The sequence below is a fragment of the Stegostoma tigrinum genome, chromosome 30 (genome assembly GCF_030684315.1).
Source record: "Stegostoma tigrinum isolate sSteTig4 chromosome 30, sSteTig4.hap1, whole genome shotgun sequence".
Taxonomy (NCBI): domain Eukaryota; kingdom Metazoa; phylum Chordata; class Chondrichthyes; order Orectolobiformes; family Stegostomatidae; genus Stegostoma; species Stegostoma tigrinum.
This window is the reverse complement of record NC_081383.1, coordinates 518,024-538,913: the sequence shown is the minus strand read 5'-3', so window position 1 is coordinate 538,913 and position 20,890 is coordinate 518,024. Positions and strand designations below refer to the sequence as shown.

At 47.5% G+C, this 20,890-nt stretch overlaps 1 protein-coding gene and 1 pseudogene across 1 annotated transcript in view; one reads left to right on the top strand and one right to left on the bottom strand.

Annotated features, from left to right (window-relative positions):
* Window positions 1-1,479: 1,479 nt before the first annotated feature.
* On the top strand, window positions 1,480-3,050 carry LOC132206057 (uncharacterized protein K02A2.6-like; annotated as a pseudogene).
* Window positions 3,051-4,630: 1,580 nt separating this feature from the next.
* The window catches only part of LOC125465861 (homer protein homolog 3-like), an 85,963-nt gene continuing 69,703 nt past the window's right edge, over window positions 4,631-20,890 (bottom strand). The window contains exons 9-12 of the mRNA XM_059638420.1: window positions 10,787-10,943; window positions 9,074-9,184; window positions 7,481-7,561; window positions 4,631-7,332 (exon numbers count right to left, since the gene is read on the bottom strand). Of these exons, the coding sequence (XP_059494403.1) occupies window positions 7,135-7,332; window positions 7,481-7,561; window positions 9,074-9,184; window positions 10,787-10,943 (547 nt within the window). The 3' untranslated portion in view covers window positions 4,631-7,134. The remainder of the gene's footprint in view (window positions 7,333-7,480; window positions 7,562-9,073; window positions 9,185-10,786; window positions 10,944-20,890) is intronic.

Below are 20,890 nucleotides of genomic sequence, written 5' to 3'. Positions count from 1 at the left end.
CTTTGTTCAATTGCAATGAACAATGAAGTGGCTAATAATAGAGTTCAGGAGGATACGCTGTCAGGTAATGCAATATAGTACAGAAAAATGTTAAGACCATAAGACAAAAGGAGTGGAAGTATGGCCATTCGGCCCATCAAGCCCACTCCGCCATTTAAATCATGGCTGATGGACATTTCAACTCCACTTCCCTGCACTCTCCCCATAGCCCTTGATTCCTTGTGAGATCAAGAATTAGTCGATCTCTGCATTGAAGGCATCCAACGTCCCGGCCTCCACTGCACTCCGTGGCAATGAATTCCACAAGCCCGCCACACTCTGGCTGAAGAAATGCCATCTCATTTGAGTTTTAAATTTACCCCCTCTAATTTTAAGGCTGTGCCCACGGGTCCTATTCTCCCTGCCTAACGGAAACAACTTCCTAGCGTCCATCCCTTCTAAGCCATACATTATCTTGTAAGTTGCTATTAGATCTCCCCTCAACCTTCTAAACTCTAATGAGTACAATCCCAGGATCCTTAGCCGTTCATCATACGTTAACCTACCATTCCAGGGATCATCCGTGTGAATCTCCGCTGGACATGCTCCAGGGCTAGTATGTCCTTCCTGAGGTGTGGGGCCCAAAATTGGACACAGTATTCTAAATGGGGTCTAACTAGAGCTTTATAAAGTCTCAGAAGCACGTCGCTGCTTTTATATTCCAACCCTCTTGAGATAAATGACAACATTACACTCGCTTTCTTAATCATGGACTCAACCTCAAGTTAACTGTTGGGGATGTTTCCATCCCCAAGATCTGTGTCGTTTACTCACTGTAGACGGTTTTCTTTTTCTAAGGTTTGGGTTTCGAGTTTTTCACGCCGTTTCTGTCATGTTGCTTTCCCGGCCAAAAAGGCCACCTATTGATAAGCTCGCTTCTCATTGGCTGATGGACGCTTAAGTACGCTACTCCGCTTTTGATTGGTGGAGGTCATTCCTAATGTATAAATACAGACGAGTTGTGCCCATTTTGTGTCTTCGGACTGAGACAGTAAAAGCTCTTTTTCTAAAGGCTTCGTGTCCTCTCTTCCTGCGTCAGTAAGTTTGGGGTGCGACTCTAGCTAGGGACTGGGGCTTGTCTGCTATCATCTAGTGTCACCGTTCGCATTAGCTTGCGCCTAGTCATCCGCGTACAGTCAATCATACCTTGAGTCCGTAGCTACCGAGGTACCGTGAAACATAACAGATTGGTGACGAGGTGTTCGTAAAATGGACCTAGAAAAGTTGCAGTGATAATGGGAACTGCAGATGCTGGAGAATCCAAGATAATAAAATGTGAGGCTGGATGAACACAGCAGGCCCAGCAGCATCTCAGGAGCACAAAAACATCAGCTTTTGTGCTCCTGAGATGCTGCTGGGCCTGCTGTGTTCATCCAGCCTCATTTTATTATCCCAGAAAAGTTGCAGCTTCTACTCGAACAACAGTTAAAGTTGATGGAGATGCTCATGCAGACCAGGGTTCTGGCACCGGCAGCGTCTACTAGTATTCCGCCTTCTGTTGACGGTATCGCCAACAGTATCACCGAGTTTGGGTATGACCCAGAGGCCAATATTACTTTTGATACCTGGTTCCATCGCTACGAGGAGCTATTTTGTGTCGACATCGCTGGTCAGGATGATGCATGGAAAGTCCGGCTCTTGCTTCGTAAACTTGGCCCGGCAGAGCTGGACAAGTACTGCAACCTCATCATGCCAGATAAACCCGCGGATAGGTCGTTCGATGCCACTCACTCAAGCAGCACTTCGGTGATCGGTCCTCGTTGTTCGGCATACGCTACCGTTGCTTAAAGTTGGTCATGAATAAATCAGGTGATTTTCTGACACATGTTGGGATAGTTAACCGTGACTGTGAATGTTTCAAGTTAAGATCGCTCACTGATGATCAGTTCAAAGCACTTATCTTTATATGCAGTCTCCAGTCCCCTAAATTTGCAGATACCCGCGTGCGCCTTCTCAATCGGTTGGAACAGGACCCTACGCTGACTCTCGCAGCCATCATGGATGAATACCAACGGTTGATCAATCTGCAGCATGACACCACTTTGGTCCAATCTGTGGGCCAAGGGGGTTCCAAAGTTCATGCAGTTCGCCAAGCCACCAGACATTCCGGTCCTTCCAATTCTGGCATGTCTTCCTCTGGTCCATCCTCTGGCTCGTCGCATTCTGGTCCGAACTCTCACAACGGCTCGAAGAAGAAGCCACCGTCCCCCTGTTGGCACTGTGGGTCCTGGCATTTTGTCAGGCTCTGCTCCTTCAAGCACCATTGATGCCGCCAGTGCGATATGGTCGGTCACAAAGATGGCCACTGCAAATCTCGACAAGCCAACAAACCTGACGCACTCAAGCTGCACGCAAGCCCCCAAAGCAAGACGAAGCAGGCTGCCTTTTCCCGAAGCCTGCTGGCAACTTTCCGAGTCAATGCCCCTGGCCGAAGAAAGTACATCACGGTCAACGTCAACGGCCACCCGGTCTGGTTGCAGCTGGACACTGCATCGGACATCACCATTCTCTCCGAGAGAATTTGGCGCAAGCTTGGGCGACCTCCAGTCCGAGATGCCTCCAAAACTGCCATCAGCGCTTGTGGTGGGCACCTCAACCTCTCAGGGCAACTTGACTGCTGCGTATCCTTCTGCGACAAAACATTCAACGGCGCATGTTACTTCGCTGCGTCAGATCTTAGCCTTCTGGGCTACGCCGATCTGCCGCTCAACGCAATTTGCAACCAGGTGCAGTCCCCTGCTGCACCCCTTGACCTGTCAAATCAGATTGTGAAACAATTCACATCGGTCTTCCAACCCAGCTTCGGACTCTGCTCCGCCACACAAGCTGTGCTACAACTCCAACCTAATGCCACACCGGTCTTCCGCCCTAAGAGACCGGTACCATACGCCTCATTGCCGCAGGTTGATGCTGAACTACAACGCCTCGAACATCAGGGAGTCATAACACCCATTTCCTACTCCTCTTGGGCAGCACCTATAAACCAACCATTCCAGGGATCATCCGTGTGAATCTCCACTGGACGCGCTCAGGGCTAGTATGTCCTTCCTGAGGTGTGGGGCCCAAAATTGGACACAGTATTCTAAATGGGGCCTAACTAGAGCTTTATAAAGCCTCAGAAGCACATGGCTGCTTTTATATTCCAACCCTCTTGTGATAAACGACAACATTACACTCGTTTTCTTAATCACGGACTCTACCTGCAAGTTAACCTTTAAAAAATCCTTGACCAACACTCCCAGATCCCTTTGTACCTCTGCTTTGCGAATTTTCTCACCATTTAGAAAATAGTCCATGCCTGTATTCTTTTTTCCAAAGTGCAAAACCTCACATTTACTCACATTGAATTTCATCAGCCATTTCCTGGACCACTCTCCTAAACTGTCCAAATCTTTCTGCAGCTTCCCCACCTCCTCAGTACTACCTGCCTGTCCACCTATCTTCGTATCATCGGCCAACTTCGCCAGAATGCCCCCAGTCCGTTCATCCAGATCATTAATATACAAGGTGAACAGCTGTAGCCCCAACACTGAACCCTGCAGGACACCACTTGTCACCAGTTGCCATTCTGAAAAAGAGCCTTTTATCCCAACTCTCTGCCTTCTGTAAGGCAGCCAATCCTCAATCCAAGCCCGTATCTCACCTCGAACACCATGGGCCCCTCACCTTGCTCGGTAGCCTCCCGTGAGGCACTGTATCAAAGGCCGTATCACCGTATCAATGTTACACTTTGGTGGGAAGAATAATGAAAGGCAAAATAAACTAAATTGTATAAGTTTTACAGGATTGCTGAAATATAGTGAGACCTGCGAGTGAATTTTGAAATCTTTAAAGCAGAGTAGAATAAGAAAGTAAAGCACCCAGTGCTACATCAATAGGGACATTAAGTACAAGAACAAGGAACTCATGCTGAATCTTTATAAATCACTGATTAGGCCCCAACTAGAGTCATGTCACATATTGAACATCCTCTTCAGAAGTGTACGGATTGAGTGCAGAAGAGATTTACTCAAACGGTACCATGGATAAGAGTCTTCAGTGAATGTTAGAAGCTGAGATTGTTCTCTTTACAGCAGAGAACATTGAGAAATTCTAATTAAAATGTTCAAAATTTTATAGCATATTAGAAGAGTAAATTGATTGAATTCGATCAATAAACCTGGAATTGAGAGCCAGTCTCAGTGATGGTGATCACCATCACTATCATTGATCGTTATAAACTCCAATGTCCTTTGGGACGGAAATCTGCTGCCCATTACTGGTCTGATTTAAATGGAAATCCAGACCCACAGCAGTATAATCGACTCTTAGTTGCCCTCAAAAATGACCTAGAGACACAAAACAGTTCAAATGAAACTGGGGATAGGCAACAAATGCTGGCCTTGCCTGTGATATTTACAAGCCATTAAAAAAACAAAGGAAACAAATAGGATAAGCTGGTTAGTGGCAGGAGTCAGTTACCAGAGGGACACATATTGAAGACTTAACAAATAAAAAGTTCTGGAGAAACTCAGCAGGTCTGGTAGCAACTGTAGAGATAAAAAACAATTAATGGCCTGAACTTTTATAGAATTGGGATGATTCAATAATATAGTTGGCAACCATTTATTCATGGTTCAATCTCCAGGTGATGCATCAACCTGCTTGGTTTATTACTCAATGTAAGCTTGACAGTTAACTGTCAGTCAACATTAGAAAACTTGGAAACATATAAAATACGAACAGTAGTCGGCATTTGGCCCTTCAAACTCACTCCACCACTCAGTATGGTCATGGCTGATCCTCTGTCCTATTGTACTCTATTAGTCTCTCACTATGTCACTTGATACCTTTAGTGTCAGAATTCTAACTATTTCTTTTTTAAATATATTCAGTGACTTCACCACAACAACTTTATGTGTTAGAGGATTCCACAAGACCACCACCCTCGAGTGAAGAAATTTCTTCTCATCTCAGTTGAAATAGCGACTGTGCCACATTATTCTACAAACACCGTCACAAACCTGGGGCGGGTGGGGGGGCATCATCCCTGTACCGAGTCTGTCCAGTCTTATTTAAGAATTTTTTGTGTTTCAACCAGAATGCCTCGACACTCCATCAAATAAAGTCAATGCACTTTCTTCTCATATGAACTACGACATAATGAATTAAGGTGGTGAATGTTTGCCGAACTTCCTCTGGAGCAAGTATGTCTTTACTTTGGTAAAGAGACCAAAACAACGTAAAATACGACAGGTGTGGTCTCACCAAAGCTGGTACATCTGCAATAAGACTTACTTCCTTGCTCCTGTACTCTCATCCCCTTGCGATGAAAATCAGCATGGTATTTGCCTTGTTAACTACTTGCTACACCTACATTCTTGCTTTTGCTGATTTATGTACAAGGACACCCAAGTTCCTTTGTACATCAATATTTCCTAATATTATATAAAATCTGCTATATATGTATAATCTTCTGACATTCAGTATTTCCTCCCGAAGTGAATTACTTTACACTTATCCACATTAAACTGCATCTGGCATATATGTGCCCACTCATTCAACTTATCCATGTTACCTTGAAGCCTTCAATTTTCCTCAAAAAGCAGTGGAAGCAGCCTCTGAACATTTTTAAGGCAGAGGATCCTTGACATGCAATGGGGTGAAAAGTTATTGAGGCTGGTGGGATTGTGAAATAACCAAATCAGCCATGATCGTATTGAATATTGGAGCAGGTTTGTGGGACAAAATGACCTTGCTCTTAATCCCATTTCTTAAATTTGTGTGACATGTTTATTGGCTGTAATATGGAGAACTTCTTAAACATCAACAAATGACTTTTCTAGAAGCAGTTTTTACACATCCAACCTTCAGTGCTTCTATATAGTGGGTAAATGGGCATTGAAGTGCCATAGCCTGGCACAGGGTTATAAAAAGTCATGGTTTGTTTGAGGTATTGTATCTTGGCATTAAGCAGCATATTGGGCTATGGGGGTGGGAAGGGGGCCTGAGCTGTGATAGGGAATTCATGGAGAGGAAGAGCTGGAGAGGGAACATGAAGGGTTTTCTGTCATTATGGTGACTGAAACACAGCTCCAGAACAGTATGACAGGCCTTCTAAGCAGCTGGCAGACCCTGTGGCTGCCCCTGAACTTTCTCCAAGAGCACACTGCCTGACTGCAATCATCATCTGCTCACCAGAAATGAGAAATCCATCCTTATGTATACTTTAAATTCCCAGCTCCCACAAACCAACTTGATGTTGAAATTCTGGCCCAACATTTAGTGTCAAATGTGTGAGAAGGGTGTGGGATATATCAGAGTGTGCCAGTGAAGGGTGTGGTGTATATCAGTGTTACAGCGAGGCATATTATTAGTGTTCCAGTGAGAGCTGTGGAATAGATCAGCCTGTTCCAGTGAGGGGCATGGGCTATATTAGAGTGTTAAAGTGAAGGGTGTCAGGTACATTTGGAGTGTTATAGTGAGGCGTGTGGGTTATATCAGTGCTACTGTGAAGGGTGTGAAGTATTTCAGAGTGTTAGACTGAGGAATGTGGGATATATCAGAGTGTTATAGAGCTGGGGGTGGTGGGAGGCATATCACTATGTTACAGCAAAAAATGTGGGTCTTGCTGACTGGTTTGTTTTATTATGTTCAGTTTGTGTCCTCTTGAACAAAGTGTCTTCTGAAAATGAAATTCGGCCATGTGCTCACGGACTGAATGGGCAGTGTGAGCTCATTCAGTTATAAATGTGAAAGTAGATTTAGAGAAACAGAAAAAGAATTTCAGGGTTATTGATACGAGCAAAAAAACCATTGAAGAGTTAGTTGATTGGAAACCAAGGGTGAACTGTCACAGAGATAAACTGCAGCTTTGGATTTGCACCTTCTGGACTTGGCGGTGAAATGCTGATTCACAGAAATACCTGAGAGGTCAGTGCTATTGCTGCTCAGATTCTGTGACCTCATCTGAGTGGTGAAGCAGAAGTGAATGTAAAATAGTGTGACGGGAATGGGGATCAGTGATTGATGATGTTGAAGAGACTACTGAGAATGAGGAACAACGGACATTAAAGTGAAACAATTGATGCGCCGCTCTCAGGCCAGTTGTACGTTTCAAGACTTATCCTCCTTCTCAGCAATTTTAGCTAAACCATGTCGCAAATCGTTCAATTCATAAAGCTTGACGTCGAGGATATCCAGAAGCTTCCGTGCATCGCACTGAATCCTCTCTCGATCATTCACACAGTCAACCAGTGTCTGCTCCACATCCTGTAGCTGCTGCTCCAGATCAGCATTCCGATTCTCAACTTCCTGAGAAAAACCATCAAAGATACAGTGAGATGCTGTTCTGTCTGTCCAGACACACAGCCTGGCTCTACTTGCTGGTTATCAAGCTCTTGTAGGAAGTGAATTAGACAACGCATCAAACACACGACTCAGCCTGCACTTCTGATTGTACCTGCAGTCTGAGCAGGGCCTCCTCCCGGTCACTTTCTAAATCAGTCACATCACACTTTTGGCTTCTCAACATCTGGATCTCCTGTAAGACACAAAATAATCAGGCACAAAGAGTTTTTAGCACTGGGGGGATCATGTTACCAAGGGGAAGAGAGGCTCTTCCAGGTCTATGGGGCAGGGGGAGGGGTGGTGGAGCCGGAGTAGCTGAGGCTGTGGTTTGCTGAACAGACAACACAATGTCAGGGGACAGGGAAACTGGGCTCTGATGCTAAACTACTAAATTCAATAAATCTCCTACGATTCTTGCTGGATCATGTTTCTCTCTCTTGCTTAGCTCAGGACTCAAAACTTGCAGATAGCCTGAGCTCACCATAGATAAACAGAGTGTTTACACACACTGAGGGACAAAGCAAGGCTTCCTAAACAAGGCAGAATTTATAGAACTCAACCCAGCCTTTTGTTTCAACTGCTCTGGCCTAGTGTTTATGATCTGTACAGTTCAATTCAGAATGGTGAGGTCCTTGCCCTTAGTGTTTCAGTGATATCAGAGCGGTGAGACCATAAGACTATAAAATATAGGAGTAGAATTAGGCCATTTAGCCCATCATGTCTGCTCTGCCATTCAATCATGGCTGATGTTTCTCAACTGTATTCTCCTGCCTTCTCCCTGTAACCCTCGATCCACTCACTAATTAAGAACCTATTTATTTCTGTCTTAAATACACTCAATGAATTGGCCTCCACAGCCCTCTCGGGCAATGAATTCCACAGATTCCCCACCTTCTGGCTGAAGAAATTTCCTTATCTCAGTTCTAAAGGATTGTCTGTTCACTGAGTCTGTGCTGTCCGGTCCTAGTATCTCCTACTACAGGAAATATCTTTTCCACATCCACTCTACCCAGGCCTCTCAGTATTCTGTTTATTTCACTGAGACTCCCCCCTCATCTTTCTTAACTCAATTGAGTACAGACCCAAAGTCCTCAACCACCCTTCATATGACAAGGCTGTCATTCCTGATATCATTCCTTAAACCTCTGCTGGAACCACTCCAATACCAGCACATCCTTCCTTAGATATGGTGCCCAACAGCTCACAATACTCCAAATGTAGATCAACCAGAGTCTTTTGCAGCCTCAGCACTATATCGCTGCCTTGTATTCTAGCCATCTTGATTTGCAAGCGTTGTATTTTCCTTGTTGCCAACTGAACCTGCAAGTTAATCTTAACAGAATCCCGAACCTGGACTCCAAAGTCACTTTGTGCTGCAGATTTTTGAAGCCTTTCCCCAGTTCAAAAATAATCTAGGCCTATGTTCTTTCTAGCAAAGTGCATAACCACACACTTTCCCATGTTATATTCCATTCGCCACTTCTTTGTCCCCTCTAGTGTCTCCAAGTCCTTCTGCAGCCTCCCCGCTTCCTCAAAACTATGTGTCCCTCTATCTACTTTTGTGTCATCTGCAATTTATCAACAATGCCATCAGTTCCTTTGTGCAGTATGTTAATATACAATGTGAATAGTGGTGATCCCAGCATGGACTCCTGTGGACGTTGTTGCCCTCAATGTTTCAGTAATGTTAGAGATGTGAGATTACCTCCTCCTTTTCCTTTAACAGCGTCTCGAGTTCCTCCACTGATTGGCTAAGGTCGGTGTTTTGAGTTGCAACTGTTACAACCGCCTCACCTTGTGACTCAAGCTCAATAACCTGCAATTGGTGTGGGGGTAGGAGAGGAGGAAGAGGGGAAATGGAGGGGACAGGATTAAGAGTGGTGGTGGGTAGGAAAGGGAGGAAGGAAAAAGGAAAAGTTATGTGTGGGGTAACAGGTGGAGGATAGAAGGGGTAGGAGATGGGAAGTTGAGGGGAGAAACCAAGAGAAACGATTAGCCACCAGCAGAAAAGCACATCTTTCACAGTGCAGGAGGAGTTTGTGGGGATGGGGGTGTTTTATCTAGGCCCTGGCAATATCAGGGATCTGGGACAGAGTTCGGAGATGGATGGTGGGGAGGGCTGGCCTGGAAGATGGGGAGTGATAGAGGGTTGAGGTGGGTCTGCTTGGTCTTGTTGAAGTCTTAGGATGGCCTGAGTCCTGGACTGCTCGAGCTTTGGGTTCTAGTGTCCGTCTTCCACTGACATTGGATGAAGGCATTAAAAGTAATATTAACAAATTTGCTGATGACACAAAGCTGAGTGGCAGTGTGAAATGTGAGGAGGATGTTATGAGAATACAGGGTGACTTGGACAGGCTAGGTGAGTGGACAGATGCATGGCAGATGCAGTTTAATGTGGATAAATGTGTGGTTATCCACTTTGGTGGCAAGAACAGGAAGGCAGATTACTATCTCAATGGAGTCAAGTTAGGTAAAGGGGAAGTACAACGAGATCTAGGTGTTCTTGTACATCAGCCAATGAAAGCAAGCATAGAGGTACAGCAGGTAGTGTAAAAAGCTCATGGCATGCTGGCCTTCATAACAAGAGAAATTAAGTATAGGAGCAAAGAGGTCCTTCTGCAGCTGTACAGGGCCCTGGTGAGACCGCACCTGGAGTATTGTGTGCCGTTTTGGTCTCCAAATTTGAGGAAGGACAGTCTTGCTAGTGAGGGAGTGCAGCGTAGGTTCACGAGGTCAATTCCCAGAATGGCGGGACTATCGTATATTGAAAGATTGGAGCGATTGGTCTCATATACACTTGAGTTTAGAAGGATGAGAGGGGAACTGATTGAGACGTATAAGATTATTAAGGGATTGGACACTCTTGGAGGCAGGAAGCATGTTTCCGCTGATGGGTGAGTCCAGGACCAGAGGACACAGTTTAAAAGTAAGGGGTAGGCCATTTAGAACAGAGCTGAGGAGAAACTTCTTCACCCAGACAGCGGTGGATATATGGAATGCTCTGCCCCAGAAGGCAATGGAGGCAAAGTCTCTGGATACTTTCAAGAAAGAGTTGGATAGAGCTCTTAAAGATAGTGGAATCAAGGGTAATGGGGATAAGGCAGGAACAGGATACTGATTGTGGATGATCAGCCATGATCGTAATGAATGGTGGTGCTGGCTCGAAGGGCCGAATGACCTACTCCTGCACCTGTTGTCCATTGTCTGTTGTATATTGACAGCAGCAAAGGGATGTCACTGACTCAGTAACATTTTTGTTCAGCCTGAGAGAAATTACCTGGCTCCTGTTATGCAAAGAAATGTCAGTTTGGGGCCAGACACCAAGCTAGCACAGAATGGGTAAATGAAGGGGGACAAGAGTTCTGTTTCATCCCCCATCTCCACAGACCCAGAGGCTTCCTCACTGTAAGACTCTCACCCGGTCTCGCAGTTTTTCTGTCTCCTCTTTATAAGCTGACAGCTGTTTTTTCCATTGCTCAACGGTGACGTTTGATTCGTGCAGTGCCTGAACCAGCTTCGCGTTGCTCTCCTGCAGTGCAAACAGCTCCAACTCCCACTGTGACTCCCCGATAGAGCTGGAGATGGAGAGAGATAGAGTATCAGTACTATCAGAATGGTGAGATTATTGACGTTAGGAGGTGGGGGGAATGAGATTTCAGTACAAAGTGTGATCTGTAGACTACATTTAGTACCTGAGCCTCCAGAGGTTATTTTAACCTCTCCCTCAGGTCTGCAAACAGCCCAAGATCAAAAACCATTTCAGAGTCAAGTCGGACAACTCTAAAATCAGCATTCTCACCCATCCAGGGCATTGGCAGTTCTACACCAGTTAGGTATATATTTTGACCAGCACAGAGTGAATGGGTGAAAGGGGTATTTTTGTGCTGTAGACTTATATGATAACTGGAGTACTGGACATAGATTGGTCACCTTACTGAAGGAGGTACATAACTGCATTACAAATATGGAGCGGCACGATGGCTTAGTGGTTAGTGCTGTTGCCTCACAGTGCTATGGCCCCTTGTTTGATTCCAGTGTCGGATGACTGTCTGTTTGGAATCCTGCATCTGTGTGGGTTTCCTCCAGGTGCAGGGTTACAGGGCAAGAGTGGGGAGGGCGGTGTGCTGGCTGGGTGAGTTAGCCATGTGAAATGCAGGGTTACAGGGTAGCAGCGGGGAGGGCGGTGTGCAGGCTGGGTGGGTTAGCCATGTGAAATGCAGGGTTACAGGGCAGCGGCGGGGAGGGCGGTGTGCAGGCTGGGTGGGTTAGCCATGTGAAATGCAGGGTTACAGAGTAGCAGCGGGGAGGGCGGTGTGCAGGCTGGGTGGGTTAGCCATGTGAAATGCAGGGTTACAGAGTAGCAGCGGGGAGGGCGGTGTGCAGGCTGGGTGGGTTAGCCATGCGAAATGCAGGGTTATAGGGCAGCAGCGGGGAGGGCAGCGTGCAGGCTGGGTGGGTTGGCCATGTGAAATGCAGGGTTACAGGGCAGCAGTGGGGAGGGCGGTGTGCAGGCTGGGTGGGTTAGCCATGTGAAATGCAGGGTTACAGGGCAGCAGTGGGGAGGGCGGTGTGCAGGCTGGGTGGGTTAGCCATGTGAAATGCAGGGTTACAGGGCAGCAGTGGGGAGGGCGGTGTGCAGGCTGGGTGGGTTAGCCATGTGAAATGCAGGGTTACAGGGCAGCAGCAGGGAGGGCGGTGTGCAGGGCTGGGTGGGTTAGCCATGTGAAAATGCAGGGTTACAGGGCAGCAGTGGGGAGGGCGGTGTGCAGGCTGGGTGGGTTAGCCATGTGAAATGCAGGGTTACAGAGTAGCAGCGAGGAGGGCGGTGTGCAGGCTGGGTGTGTTAGCCATGTGAAAATGCAGGGTTACAGGGCTGCAGCAGGGAGGGCGGTGTGCAAGGCTGGGTGGGTTAGCCATGTGAAAACGCAGGGTTACAGAGTAGCATCGGGGAGGGCGGTGTGCAGGCTGGGTGGGTTAGTAAAGTGAAATGCAGGGTTACAGAGTAGCAGCGGGGAGGGCGGTGTGCAGGCTGGGTGGGTTAGTCATGTGAAATGCAGGGTTACAGGGCAGCAGCGGGGAGGGCGGTGTGCAGGCTGGGTGGGTTAGCCATGTGAAAATGCAGGGTTACAGGGCAGCAGCGGGGAGGGCGGTGTGCAGGCTGGGTGGGTTAGCCATGTGAAATGCAGGGTTACAGTGCCGAAGTGAGGACGAAGATGCTCTCTGGAGGATCAGTATGGACTTGATAAGCCCAATGGCGTGCTCCCACACTGTAGGGATTCTGTGAAACAGTTCAAAAGAAGGTTCACAGGTTGATTCCTGAAGTGAAGGGGTTTATGTTATGAGGAAAAGTTCAGCAGTTTGCATGTGTATTCATTGGAACAAAGAAGAATGAGAAAAATGATTTTATTAAAATATGAGATCCAGGTGTGGTTGGGCTGGGGAGATGCTAAGAGTATGCTTCCATCATGAGGAAATTGAACTAGATGATGGAATTTCAAAATATATTAACACATAGAAAATAAGAGGAGCCCTTCGAGACTGAAGGTAGGCTCGCTGGTATTATTAGAAAAGATAGTAAAAGTTTCTTTCAATACATAAGAAACAAATGAGAGGCAAAAGTAGACATTGGACCACTCCAAAATGATGCTGGAAGGCTAGTGATGGAAGATAAGGAAATAGCTGAAGAAATTAATAAGTACTTTGTCAGTCTTCACAGTGGAAGACATGAGTAGTATCCCAGCAATTACGGACAGTCAGGGGGCAGAGTTGAGTATGGTATGCATTACAAAAGAGAAAGTGCTAGAAAAGCTAAAAGGTCTAAAAATTGATAAATCTCCTGGCCCCGATGGGCTACATCCTGTGGTTTTCAAGGAAGGTGGCTGAGGAAATAGTGGAGGCTTTGGTTGTGATATTTCAAAACTCACTGGAGTCAGGGAAAGTCTCAGATGATTGGAAAATCGCTGTTGTAACCCACTTGTTTAAGAAAGGACCAAGGCAAAATATGGAAAATTATAGGCCGATTAGCCTAACTTCGGTTGTAGGTAAAATTCTAGGATCCATTGTTAAGGATGAGATTTCTAAATTCTTGGAGGTGCAGGGTTGGGTTAGAACAAGTCAGCATGGATTTAGTAAGGGGAGATCGCGCCTGACAAACCTGTTAGAATTCTTTGAAGAGATAACAAGTAGGTTAGATCAGGGAAACCCAGTGCCTGTTATCTATCTAGACTTCCAAAAGGCCTTTGATAAGATGCCTCACGGGAGGCTGCTGAGTAAGGTGAGGGCCCATGGTGTTCGAGGTGAGCTACTGGCGTGGATTGAGGATTAGGTGTCTGACAGAAGGCAGAGAGTTGGGATAAAAGGCTCTTTTTCGGAATGGCAACCGGTGACGAGTGGTGTCCCGCCGGGTTCAGTGTTGGGGCCGAAGCTGTTCACGTTATATATTAATGATCTGGATGAAGGGACTGGGGGCATTCTGGCGAAGTTTGCCGATGATACGAAGGTAGGTGGGGAGGCTGCAGAAAGATTTAGACAGTTTAGGAGAATGGTCCAGGAAGTGGCTGATGAAATTCAATGTGAGCAAATGCAAGGTTTTGCACTTTGGAAAAAAGAATACAGGCATGGACTATTTTCCAAATGGTGAGAAAATTCGTAAAGCAGATGTACAGAGGGATCTGGGAGCGTTCGTACAGGATTCTCTAAAGGTTAACTTGCAGGTAGAGTCTGTGATTAAGAAAGCGAATGTAATGTTCTCATTTATCTCAAGAGGGTTGGAATATAAAAGCAGTGATGTGCTTCTGAGGCTTTATAAAGCTCTAGTTAGGCCCCATTTAGAATACTGTGTCCAATTTTGGGCCCAACCCCTCAGGAAGGACATACTGGCACTGGAGCGTGTCTACGGAGATTCACACGGATGATCCCTGGAATGGTAGGTTTAACGTACGATGAACAGCTGAGGATCCTGGGATTGCATTCATTAGAGTTTAGAAGGTTGAGGGGAGATCTAATAGAAACTCACAAGATAATGTATGGCTTAGAAAGGGTGGACGCTGGGAAGTTGTTTCCGTTAGGCAGGGAGACTAGGACCCGTGGGCACAGCCTTAAAATTAGAGGGGGTAAATTTAAAACGGAAATGAGGAGACATTTCTTCAGCCAGAGAGTGGTGGGCCTGTGGAATTCATTGCCACGGAGTGCAGTGAAGGCCGGGACGTTAAATGTCTTCAAGGCGGAGATTGATAAATTCTTGATCTCACAAGGAATCATGGGCTACGGGGAGAGTGCAGGGAAGTGGAGTTGAAATGCCCATCAGCCATGATTAAATGGCGGAGTGGACCTGATGGGCCGAATGGCCTTACTTTCACTCCTATGTTGATGAGGGTCGAGCTGTGGATGTGGTGTATATGGACTTCAGTAAGGCATTTGATAAGGTTCCCCATGGAAGGCTCATTCAGAAGGTCAGGAGGAATGGGATACAGGGGAACTTAGCTGCTTGGATACAGAATTGGCTGGCCAACAGAAGACAGCGAGTGGTAGTAGAAGGAAAATATTCTGCCTGGAAGTCAGTGGTGAGTGGGGTTCCACAGGGCTCTGTCCTTGGGCCTCTACTGTTTGTAATTTTTATTAATGACTTGGACGAGGGAATTGAAGGATGGGTCAGCAAGTTTGCAGACGACACAAAGGTCGGAGGTGTCGTTGACAGTGTAGAGGGCTGTTGTAGGCTGCAGCGGGACATTGACAGGATGCAGAGATGGGCTGAGAGGTGGCAGATGGAGTTCAACCTGGATAAATGCGAGGTGATGCATTTTGGAAGGTCGAATTTGAAAGCTGAGTACAGGATTAAGGATAGGATTCTTGGCAGCGTGGAGGAACAGAGGGATCTTGGTGTGCAGATACATAGATCCCTTAAAATGGCCACCCAAGTGGACAGGGTTGTTAAGAAAGCATATGGTGTTTTGGCTTTCATTAACAGGGGGATTGAGTTTAAGAGTCGTGAGATCTTGTTGCAGCTCTATAAAACTTTGGTTAGACCGCACTTGGAATACTGCGTCCAGTTCTGGGCGCCCTATTATAGGAAAGATGTGGATGCTTTGGAGAGGGTTCAGAGGAGGTTTACCAGGATGCTGCCTGGACTGGAGGGCTTATCTTATGAAGAGAGGTTGACTGAGCTCGGTCTCTTTTCATTGGAGAAAAGGAGGAGGAGAGGGGACCTAATTGAGGTATACAAGATAATGAGAGGCATAGATAGAGTCGATAGCCAGAGACTATTTCCCAGGGCAGAAATGGCTAGCACGAGGGGTCATAGTTTTAAGCTGGTTGGTGGAAAGTATAGAGGGGATGTCAGAGGCAGGTTCTTTACGCAGAGAGTTGTGAGAGCATGGAATGCGTTGCCAGCAGCAGTTGTGGAAGCAAGGTCATTGGGGTCATTTAAGAGACTGCTGGACATGCATATGGTCACAGAAATTTGAGGGTGCATACATGAGGATCAATGGTCGGCACAACATTGTGGGCTGAAGGGCCTGTTCTGTGCTGTACTGTTCTATGTTCTATGTTCTATGTTCTATGTCTTATGGTCTTACTGCTCTGCCGTTCAATATGACCTTCCAACTCAGTACCTTATTCTTGCTTTGGGCTCAATCGCTTTCTGTGGCAGAGAGTTCCATAGGGTCCCCACTCTCGAGGTGAAGACATTTCTCATCTCAGTCTAAAATGGCCCACCTGTATCCTTAGACTGTGACTCCTGAGTCTGGACTCCCTGGTCTTGGAGAGTAGCCTTCTGTGTTTACCTTGTCTAGCTCTGTTATAATTTAGTAGATTTGTGTGAGATATCCCTCATTCTTCTATACTCCAGTGAATATATTCGAAACTGACCTAGTCTCTATTCATATGTCAGTTTTGTCATCCGAGGAATCAGTCTAATAAACCTTCACTGCACTGCCTCCATCACTAGAACATCCAACCTCGGATAAAGAGTCTAAAACTGCACACAGTACTCCAGTTGTGGTCTCACCAAGGCCCTGTGTGTTGCAGCAAGATGTCACTGCTCCTATACTTGAATCTTCTTGCTATGAAGGCCAACTTACCATTTGTGTTCTTCACCCCTGCTGGACAAGCATGCTTACTTTCATTTAATGGTGTACAAGGACACCCAGGTCTCATTGCACCTCCCCCTTTCCAATCTATTAGCATTCAGATAACATAGCTTCCAGTTTTGCTATCAAAGTAAATAAACTCACATTTATCACATTATACTTCATCTGCCATGCATTTGCACACTGACTCAACTTGTCCAAGTAAATTGGGGAAGGCTGACGACCACAATATTTGGCAAGGACTGGGGAATGTTGACTGGAGGCAGCTGTTTGAAGGTTCATCGACATCTGGAATGTGGGAATCTTTTAAAGGCCAGTTAGAGTTCAGGACAAGCATGTTTTTGTGAAAATGAAGGATAAGGATGGCAAGATTCGGGAACCTTGGATGAAAAGAGAAATTGCCAGCTTAGTCAAAAAAGAAAAGGAGGGATGTGTAAGGAAACTGAAGGGAGACAGAGCCCTATGAAAAATACCAAAGGAGCAGGAAAGACCTCAAACAAAGAATTAGCCGGGCTAAAGGGAGCTATGGAATGTCTTTGGCAAGCAGGATTAAGAAAAATCCCAACACATTTTATACGTATGTAAAGAGCAAGAGAGTAATGAGGGAAGGGATATATCAACTCAAGGACAAAGGAGGGAATTTATCCGTGCAGCCAGCGGAAGTGGGCGAGGTTCTCAATGAATACTTTGCACAAGTATCCACAAAGGGAAGGACATGGACAATGGGGACTCTCAGCAGGTGTACTTTGATATTCTGGGACATGTCAATATAAATAAGGTGGTGTTGGGTGTTATAAAAAAGCATTAAGGTAGATGTGATGATTGGAACAGGTAGCCCTTGTTAACTGAGGTTGTTGATTGGGGTTGTTAAACTGGGCCAATCAGGCAAGTCTTGGCTGAATAATATAACCAGGAGATTAGCATCTCCTCAGTTGAAGATTGACTCTGAGCTGATTGTGTATGTCAAGGGTCATGGGATTTTGGCCTCTGTGCAGTTATTTCAGTAGACAAGTCCCTAAGACCTAATGGGATCTATCCCAGTGTACTGAAGGAGGCAGGTGAGGAAATTGCTGGGACTTGTATGTAATCTTTATGTTCTGGTTAGTCACAGGAGAGGTCCCAGAGGACTGGAGAATAGCCAACATTGTTTATTTGTTTCAGAAAGGCAACAGGGATGATCTGGGAAATTACAAGGTGGTGGGCCTTACGTCAGTGGTAGGGAAATTATTGAAGAAGATTCTTAAGGATAGAATTTACTCCTGGAAAAATACAGGCCTACATTTGTCAAATAAGGGAACTGCTTGCTTAAACTAGATAAGACTTGCGATAAGGAGGAGTTTCTTCTTTCAGTGGGCTGTTAATATATGGAATTGTCTCACTGAGGAACAGTGGAAGCTGCCTGATTAAATATACTGACTGTCCAGTTTGAGAGTTTTTTTTTGCATTGAAAAGGCAGGGAATCAAGGGTAATAAAATGTGAGGCTGGATGAACACAGCAGGCCAAGCAGCATCTCAGGAGCACAAAAGCTGATGTTTCGGGCCTAGACCCTTCATCAGAGAGGGGGATGGGGTGAGGGTTCTGGAATAAATAGGGAGAGAGGGGGAGGTGGACTGAAGATGGAGAAAAGAAGATAGGTAGGGAGGGGATAGGTCAGTCCAGGGAAGACGGACGACAGGTTGGGGAGGTAGGGAGGGGATAGGTCAGTCCAGGGAAGATGGACAGGTCAAGGAGGTGGGATGAGGTTAGGAGGTAGATGGGGGTGTGGCTTGGGGTGGGAGGAAGGGATGGGTGAGAGGAAGAACAGGTTAGGGAGGAGGAGACAGGTTGGACTGGTTTTGGGATGCAGTGGGTGGAGGGGAAGAGCTGGGCTGGTTGTGTGGTGCAGTGGGGGGAGGGGATGAACTGGGCTGGTTTAGGCATGCGGTGGGGGAAGGGGAGATTTTGAAACTGGTGAAGTCCACATTGATACCATTAGGCTGCAGGGTTCCCAGGCGGAATATGAGTTGCTGTTCCTGCAACCTTCGGGTGGCATCATTGTGGCACTGCAGGAGGCCCATGATGGACATGCCATCTAAAGAATGGGAGGGGGAGTGGAAATGGTTTGCGACTGGGAGGTGCAGTTGTTTGTTGCGAACTGAGCGGAGGTGTTCTGCAAAGCGGTCCCCAAGCCTCCGCTTGGTTTCCCCAATGTAGAGGAAGCCGCACCGGGTACAGTGGATGCAGTATACCACATTGGTAGATGTGCAGGTGAACCTCTGCTTAATATGGAATGTCATCTTGGGGCCTGGGATGGGGGTGAGGGAGGAGGTGTGGGGGCAAGTGTAGCGTTTCCTGCGGTTGCAGGGGAAGGTGCCGGGTGTGGTGGGGTTGGAGGGCAGTGTGGAGCGAACAAGGGAGTCACGGAGAGAGTGGTCTCTCCGGAAAGCAGACAGGGGTGGGGATGGAAAAATGTCTTGGGTGGTGGGGTCAGATTGTAGATGGCGGAAGTGTCGGAGGATGATGCGTTGTATCCGGAGGTTGGTGGGGTGGTGTGTGAGAATGAGGGGGATCCTCTTTAGGCGGTTGTGGCGGGGGCGGGGTGTGAGGGATGTGTTGCGGAAAATATGGGAGACGCGGTCAAGGGCGTTCTTGATCACTGTGGGGGAAAGTTGCGGTCCTTGAAGAACTTGGACATCTGGGATGTGCGGGAGTGGAATGTCTTGTTGTGGGAGCAGATGCGGCGGAGGCAGAGGAATTGGGAATAGGGGATGGAATTTTTGCAGGAGGGTGGGTGGGAGGAGGTGTATTCTAGGTAGCTGTGGGAGTCGGTGGGCTTGAAATGGACATCAGTTACAAGCTGGTTGCCTGAGATGGAGACTGAGGTCCAGGAAGGTGAAGGATGTGCTGGAGATGGCCCAGGTGAACTGAAGGTTGGGGTGGAAGGTGTTGGTGAAGTGGATGAACTGTTCGAGCTTCTCTGGGGAGCAAGAGGCGGCGCCAATACAGTCATCAATGTACCGGAGATAGAGGTGGGGTTTGGGGCCTGTGTAGGTGCGGAAGAGGGACTGTTCCACGTAACCTACAAAGAGGCAGGCATAGCTGGGGCCCATGCGGGTGCCCATGGCCACCCCCTTAGTCTGTAGGAAGTGGGAGGAGTCAAAAGAGAAGTTGTTGAGGGTGAGGACGAGTTCGGCTAGGCAGATGAGGGTGTCGGTGGAGGGGGACTGATCGGGCTTGCGGGACAGGAAGAAGCGGAGGGCCTCGAGGCCATCTGCATGCGGAATGCAGGTGTATAGGGACTGGACGTCCATGGTGAAGATGAGCTGTTGGGGGCCAGGGAATTGGAAGTCCTGGTGGAGGTGGAGGGCGTGGGTGGTGTCACGGACGTAGGTAGGGAGTTCCTGGACCAAAGGGGAGAAAATGGAGTCCAGATAGGTGGGGATGAGTTCGGTGGGGCAGGAGCAGTCTGAGACGATGGGTCGACCAGGGCAGGCAGGTTTGTGGATTTTGGGAAGGGGATAGAAACAGGCCGTGCGGGGTTGGGGAACAATGAGGTTGGAGGCTGTGGGCCATCTCCAGCACATCCCTCACCTTCCTGGACCCCTCAGTCTCCATCTCAGGCAACCAGCTTGTAACTGATGTCCATTTCAAGCCCACCGACTCCCACAGCTACCTAGAATACACCTCCTCCCACGCACACTCCTGCAAAAATTCCATCCCCTATTCCCAATTCCTCCGCCTCCGCCGCATCTGCTCCCACAACAAGACATTCCACTCCCGCACATCCCAGATGTCCAAGTTCTTCAAGGATCGCAACTTCCCCCACAGTGATCAAGAACGCCCTTGACCGCGTCTCCATATTTCCCGCAACACATCCCTCACACCCCGCCCCCCGCCACAACCGCCCAAAGAGGATCCCCCTCATTCTCACACACCACCCCACCAACCTCTGGATACAACGCATCATCCTCCAACACTTCCGCCATCCCCACCCCTGTCTGCTTTCCGGAGAGACCACTCTCTCCGTGACTCCCTTGTTTGCTCCACACTGCCCTCCAACCCCACCACACCCGGCACCTTCCCCTGCAACCGCAGGAAACGCTACACTTGCCCCCACACCTCCTCCCTCACCCCTATCCCAGGCCCCAAGATGACATTCCATATTAAGCAGAGGTTCACCTGCACATCTACCAATGTGGTATACTGCATCCACTGTACCCGGTGTGGCTTCCTCTACATTGGGGAAACCAAGCGGAGGCTTGGGGACCGCTTTGCAGAACACCTCCGCTCAGTTCGCAACAAACAACTGCACCTCCCAGTCGCAAACCATTTCCACTTCCCCCTCCCATTCTTTAGATGACATGTCCATCATGGGCCTCCTGCAGTGCCACAATGATGCCACCCGAAGGTTGCAGGAACAGCAACTCATATTCCGCCTGGGAACCCTGCAGCCTAA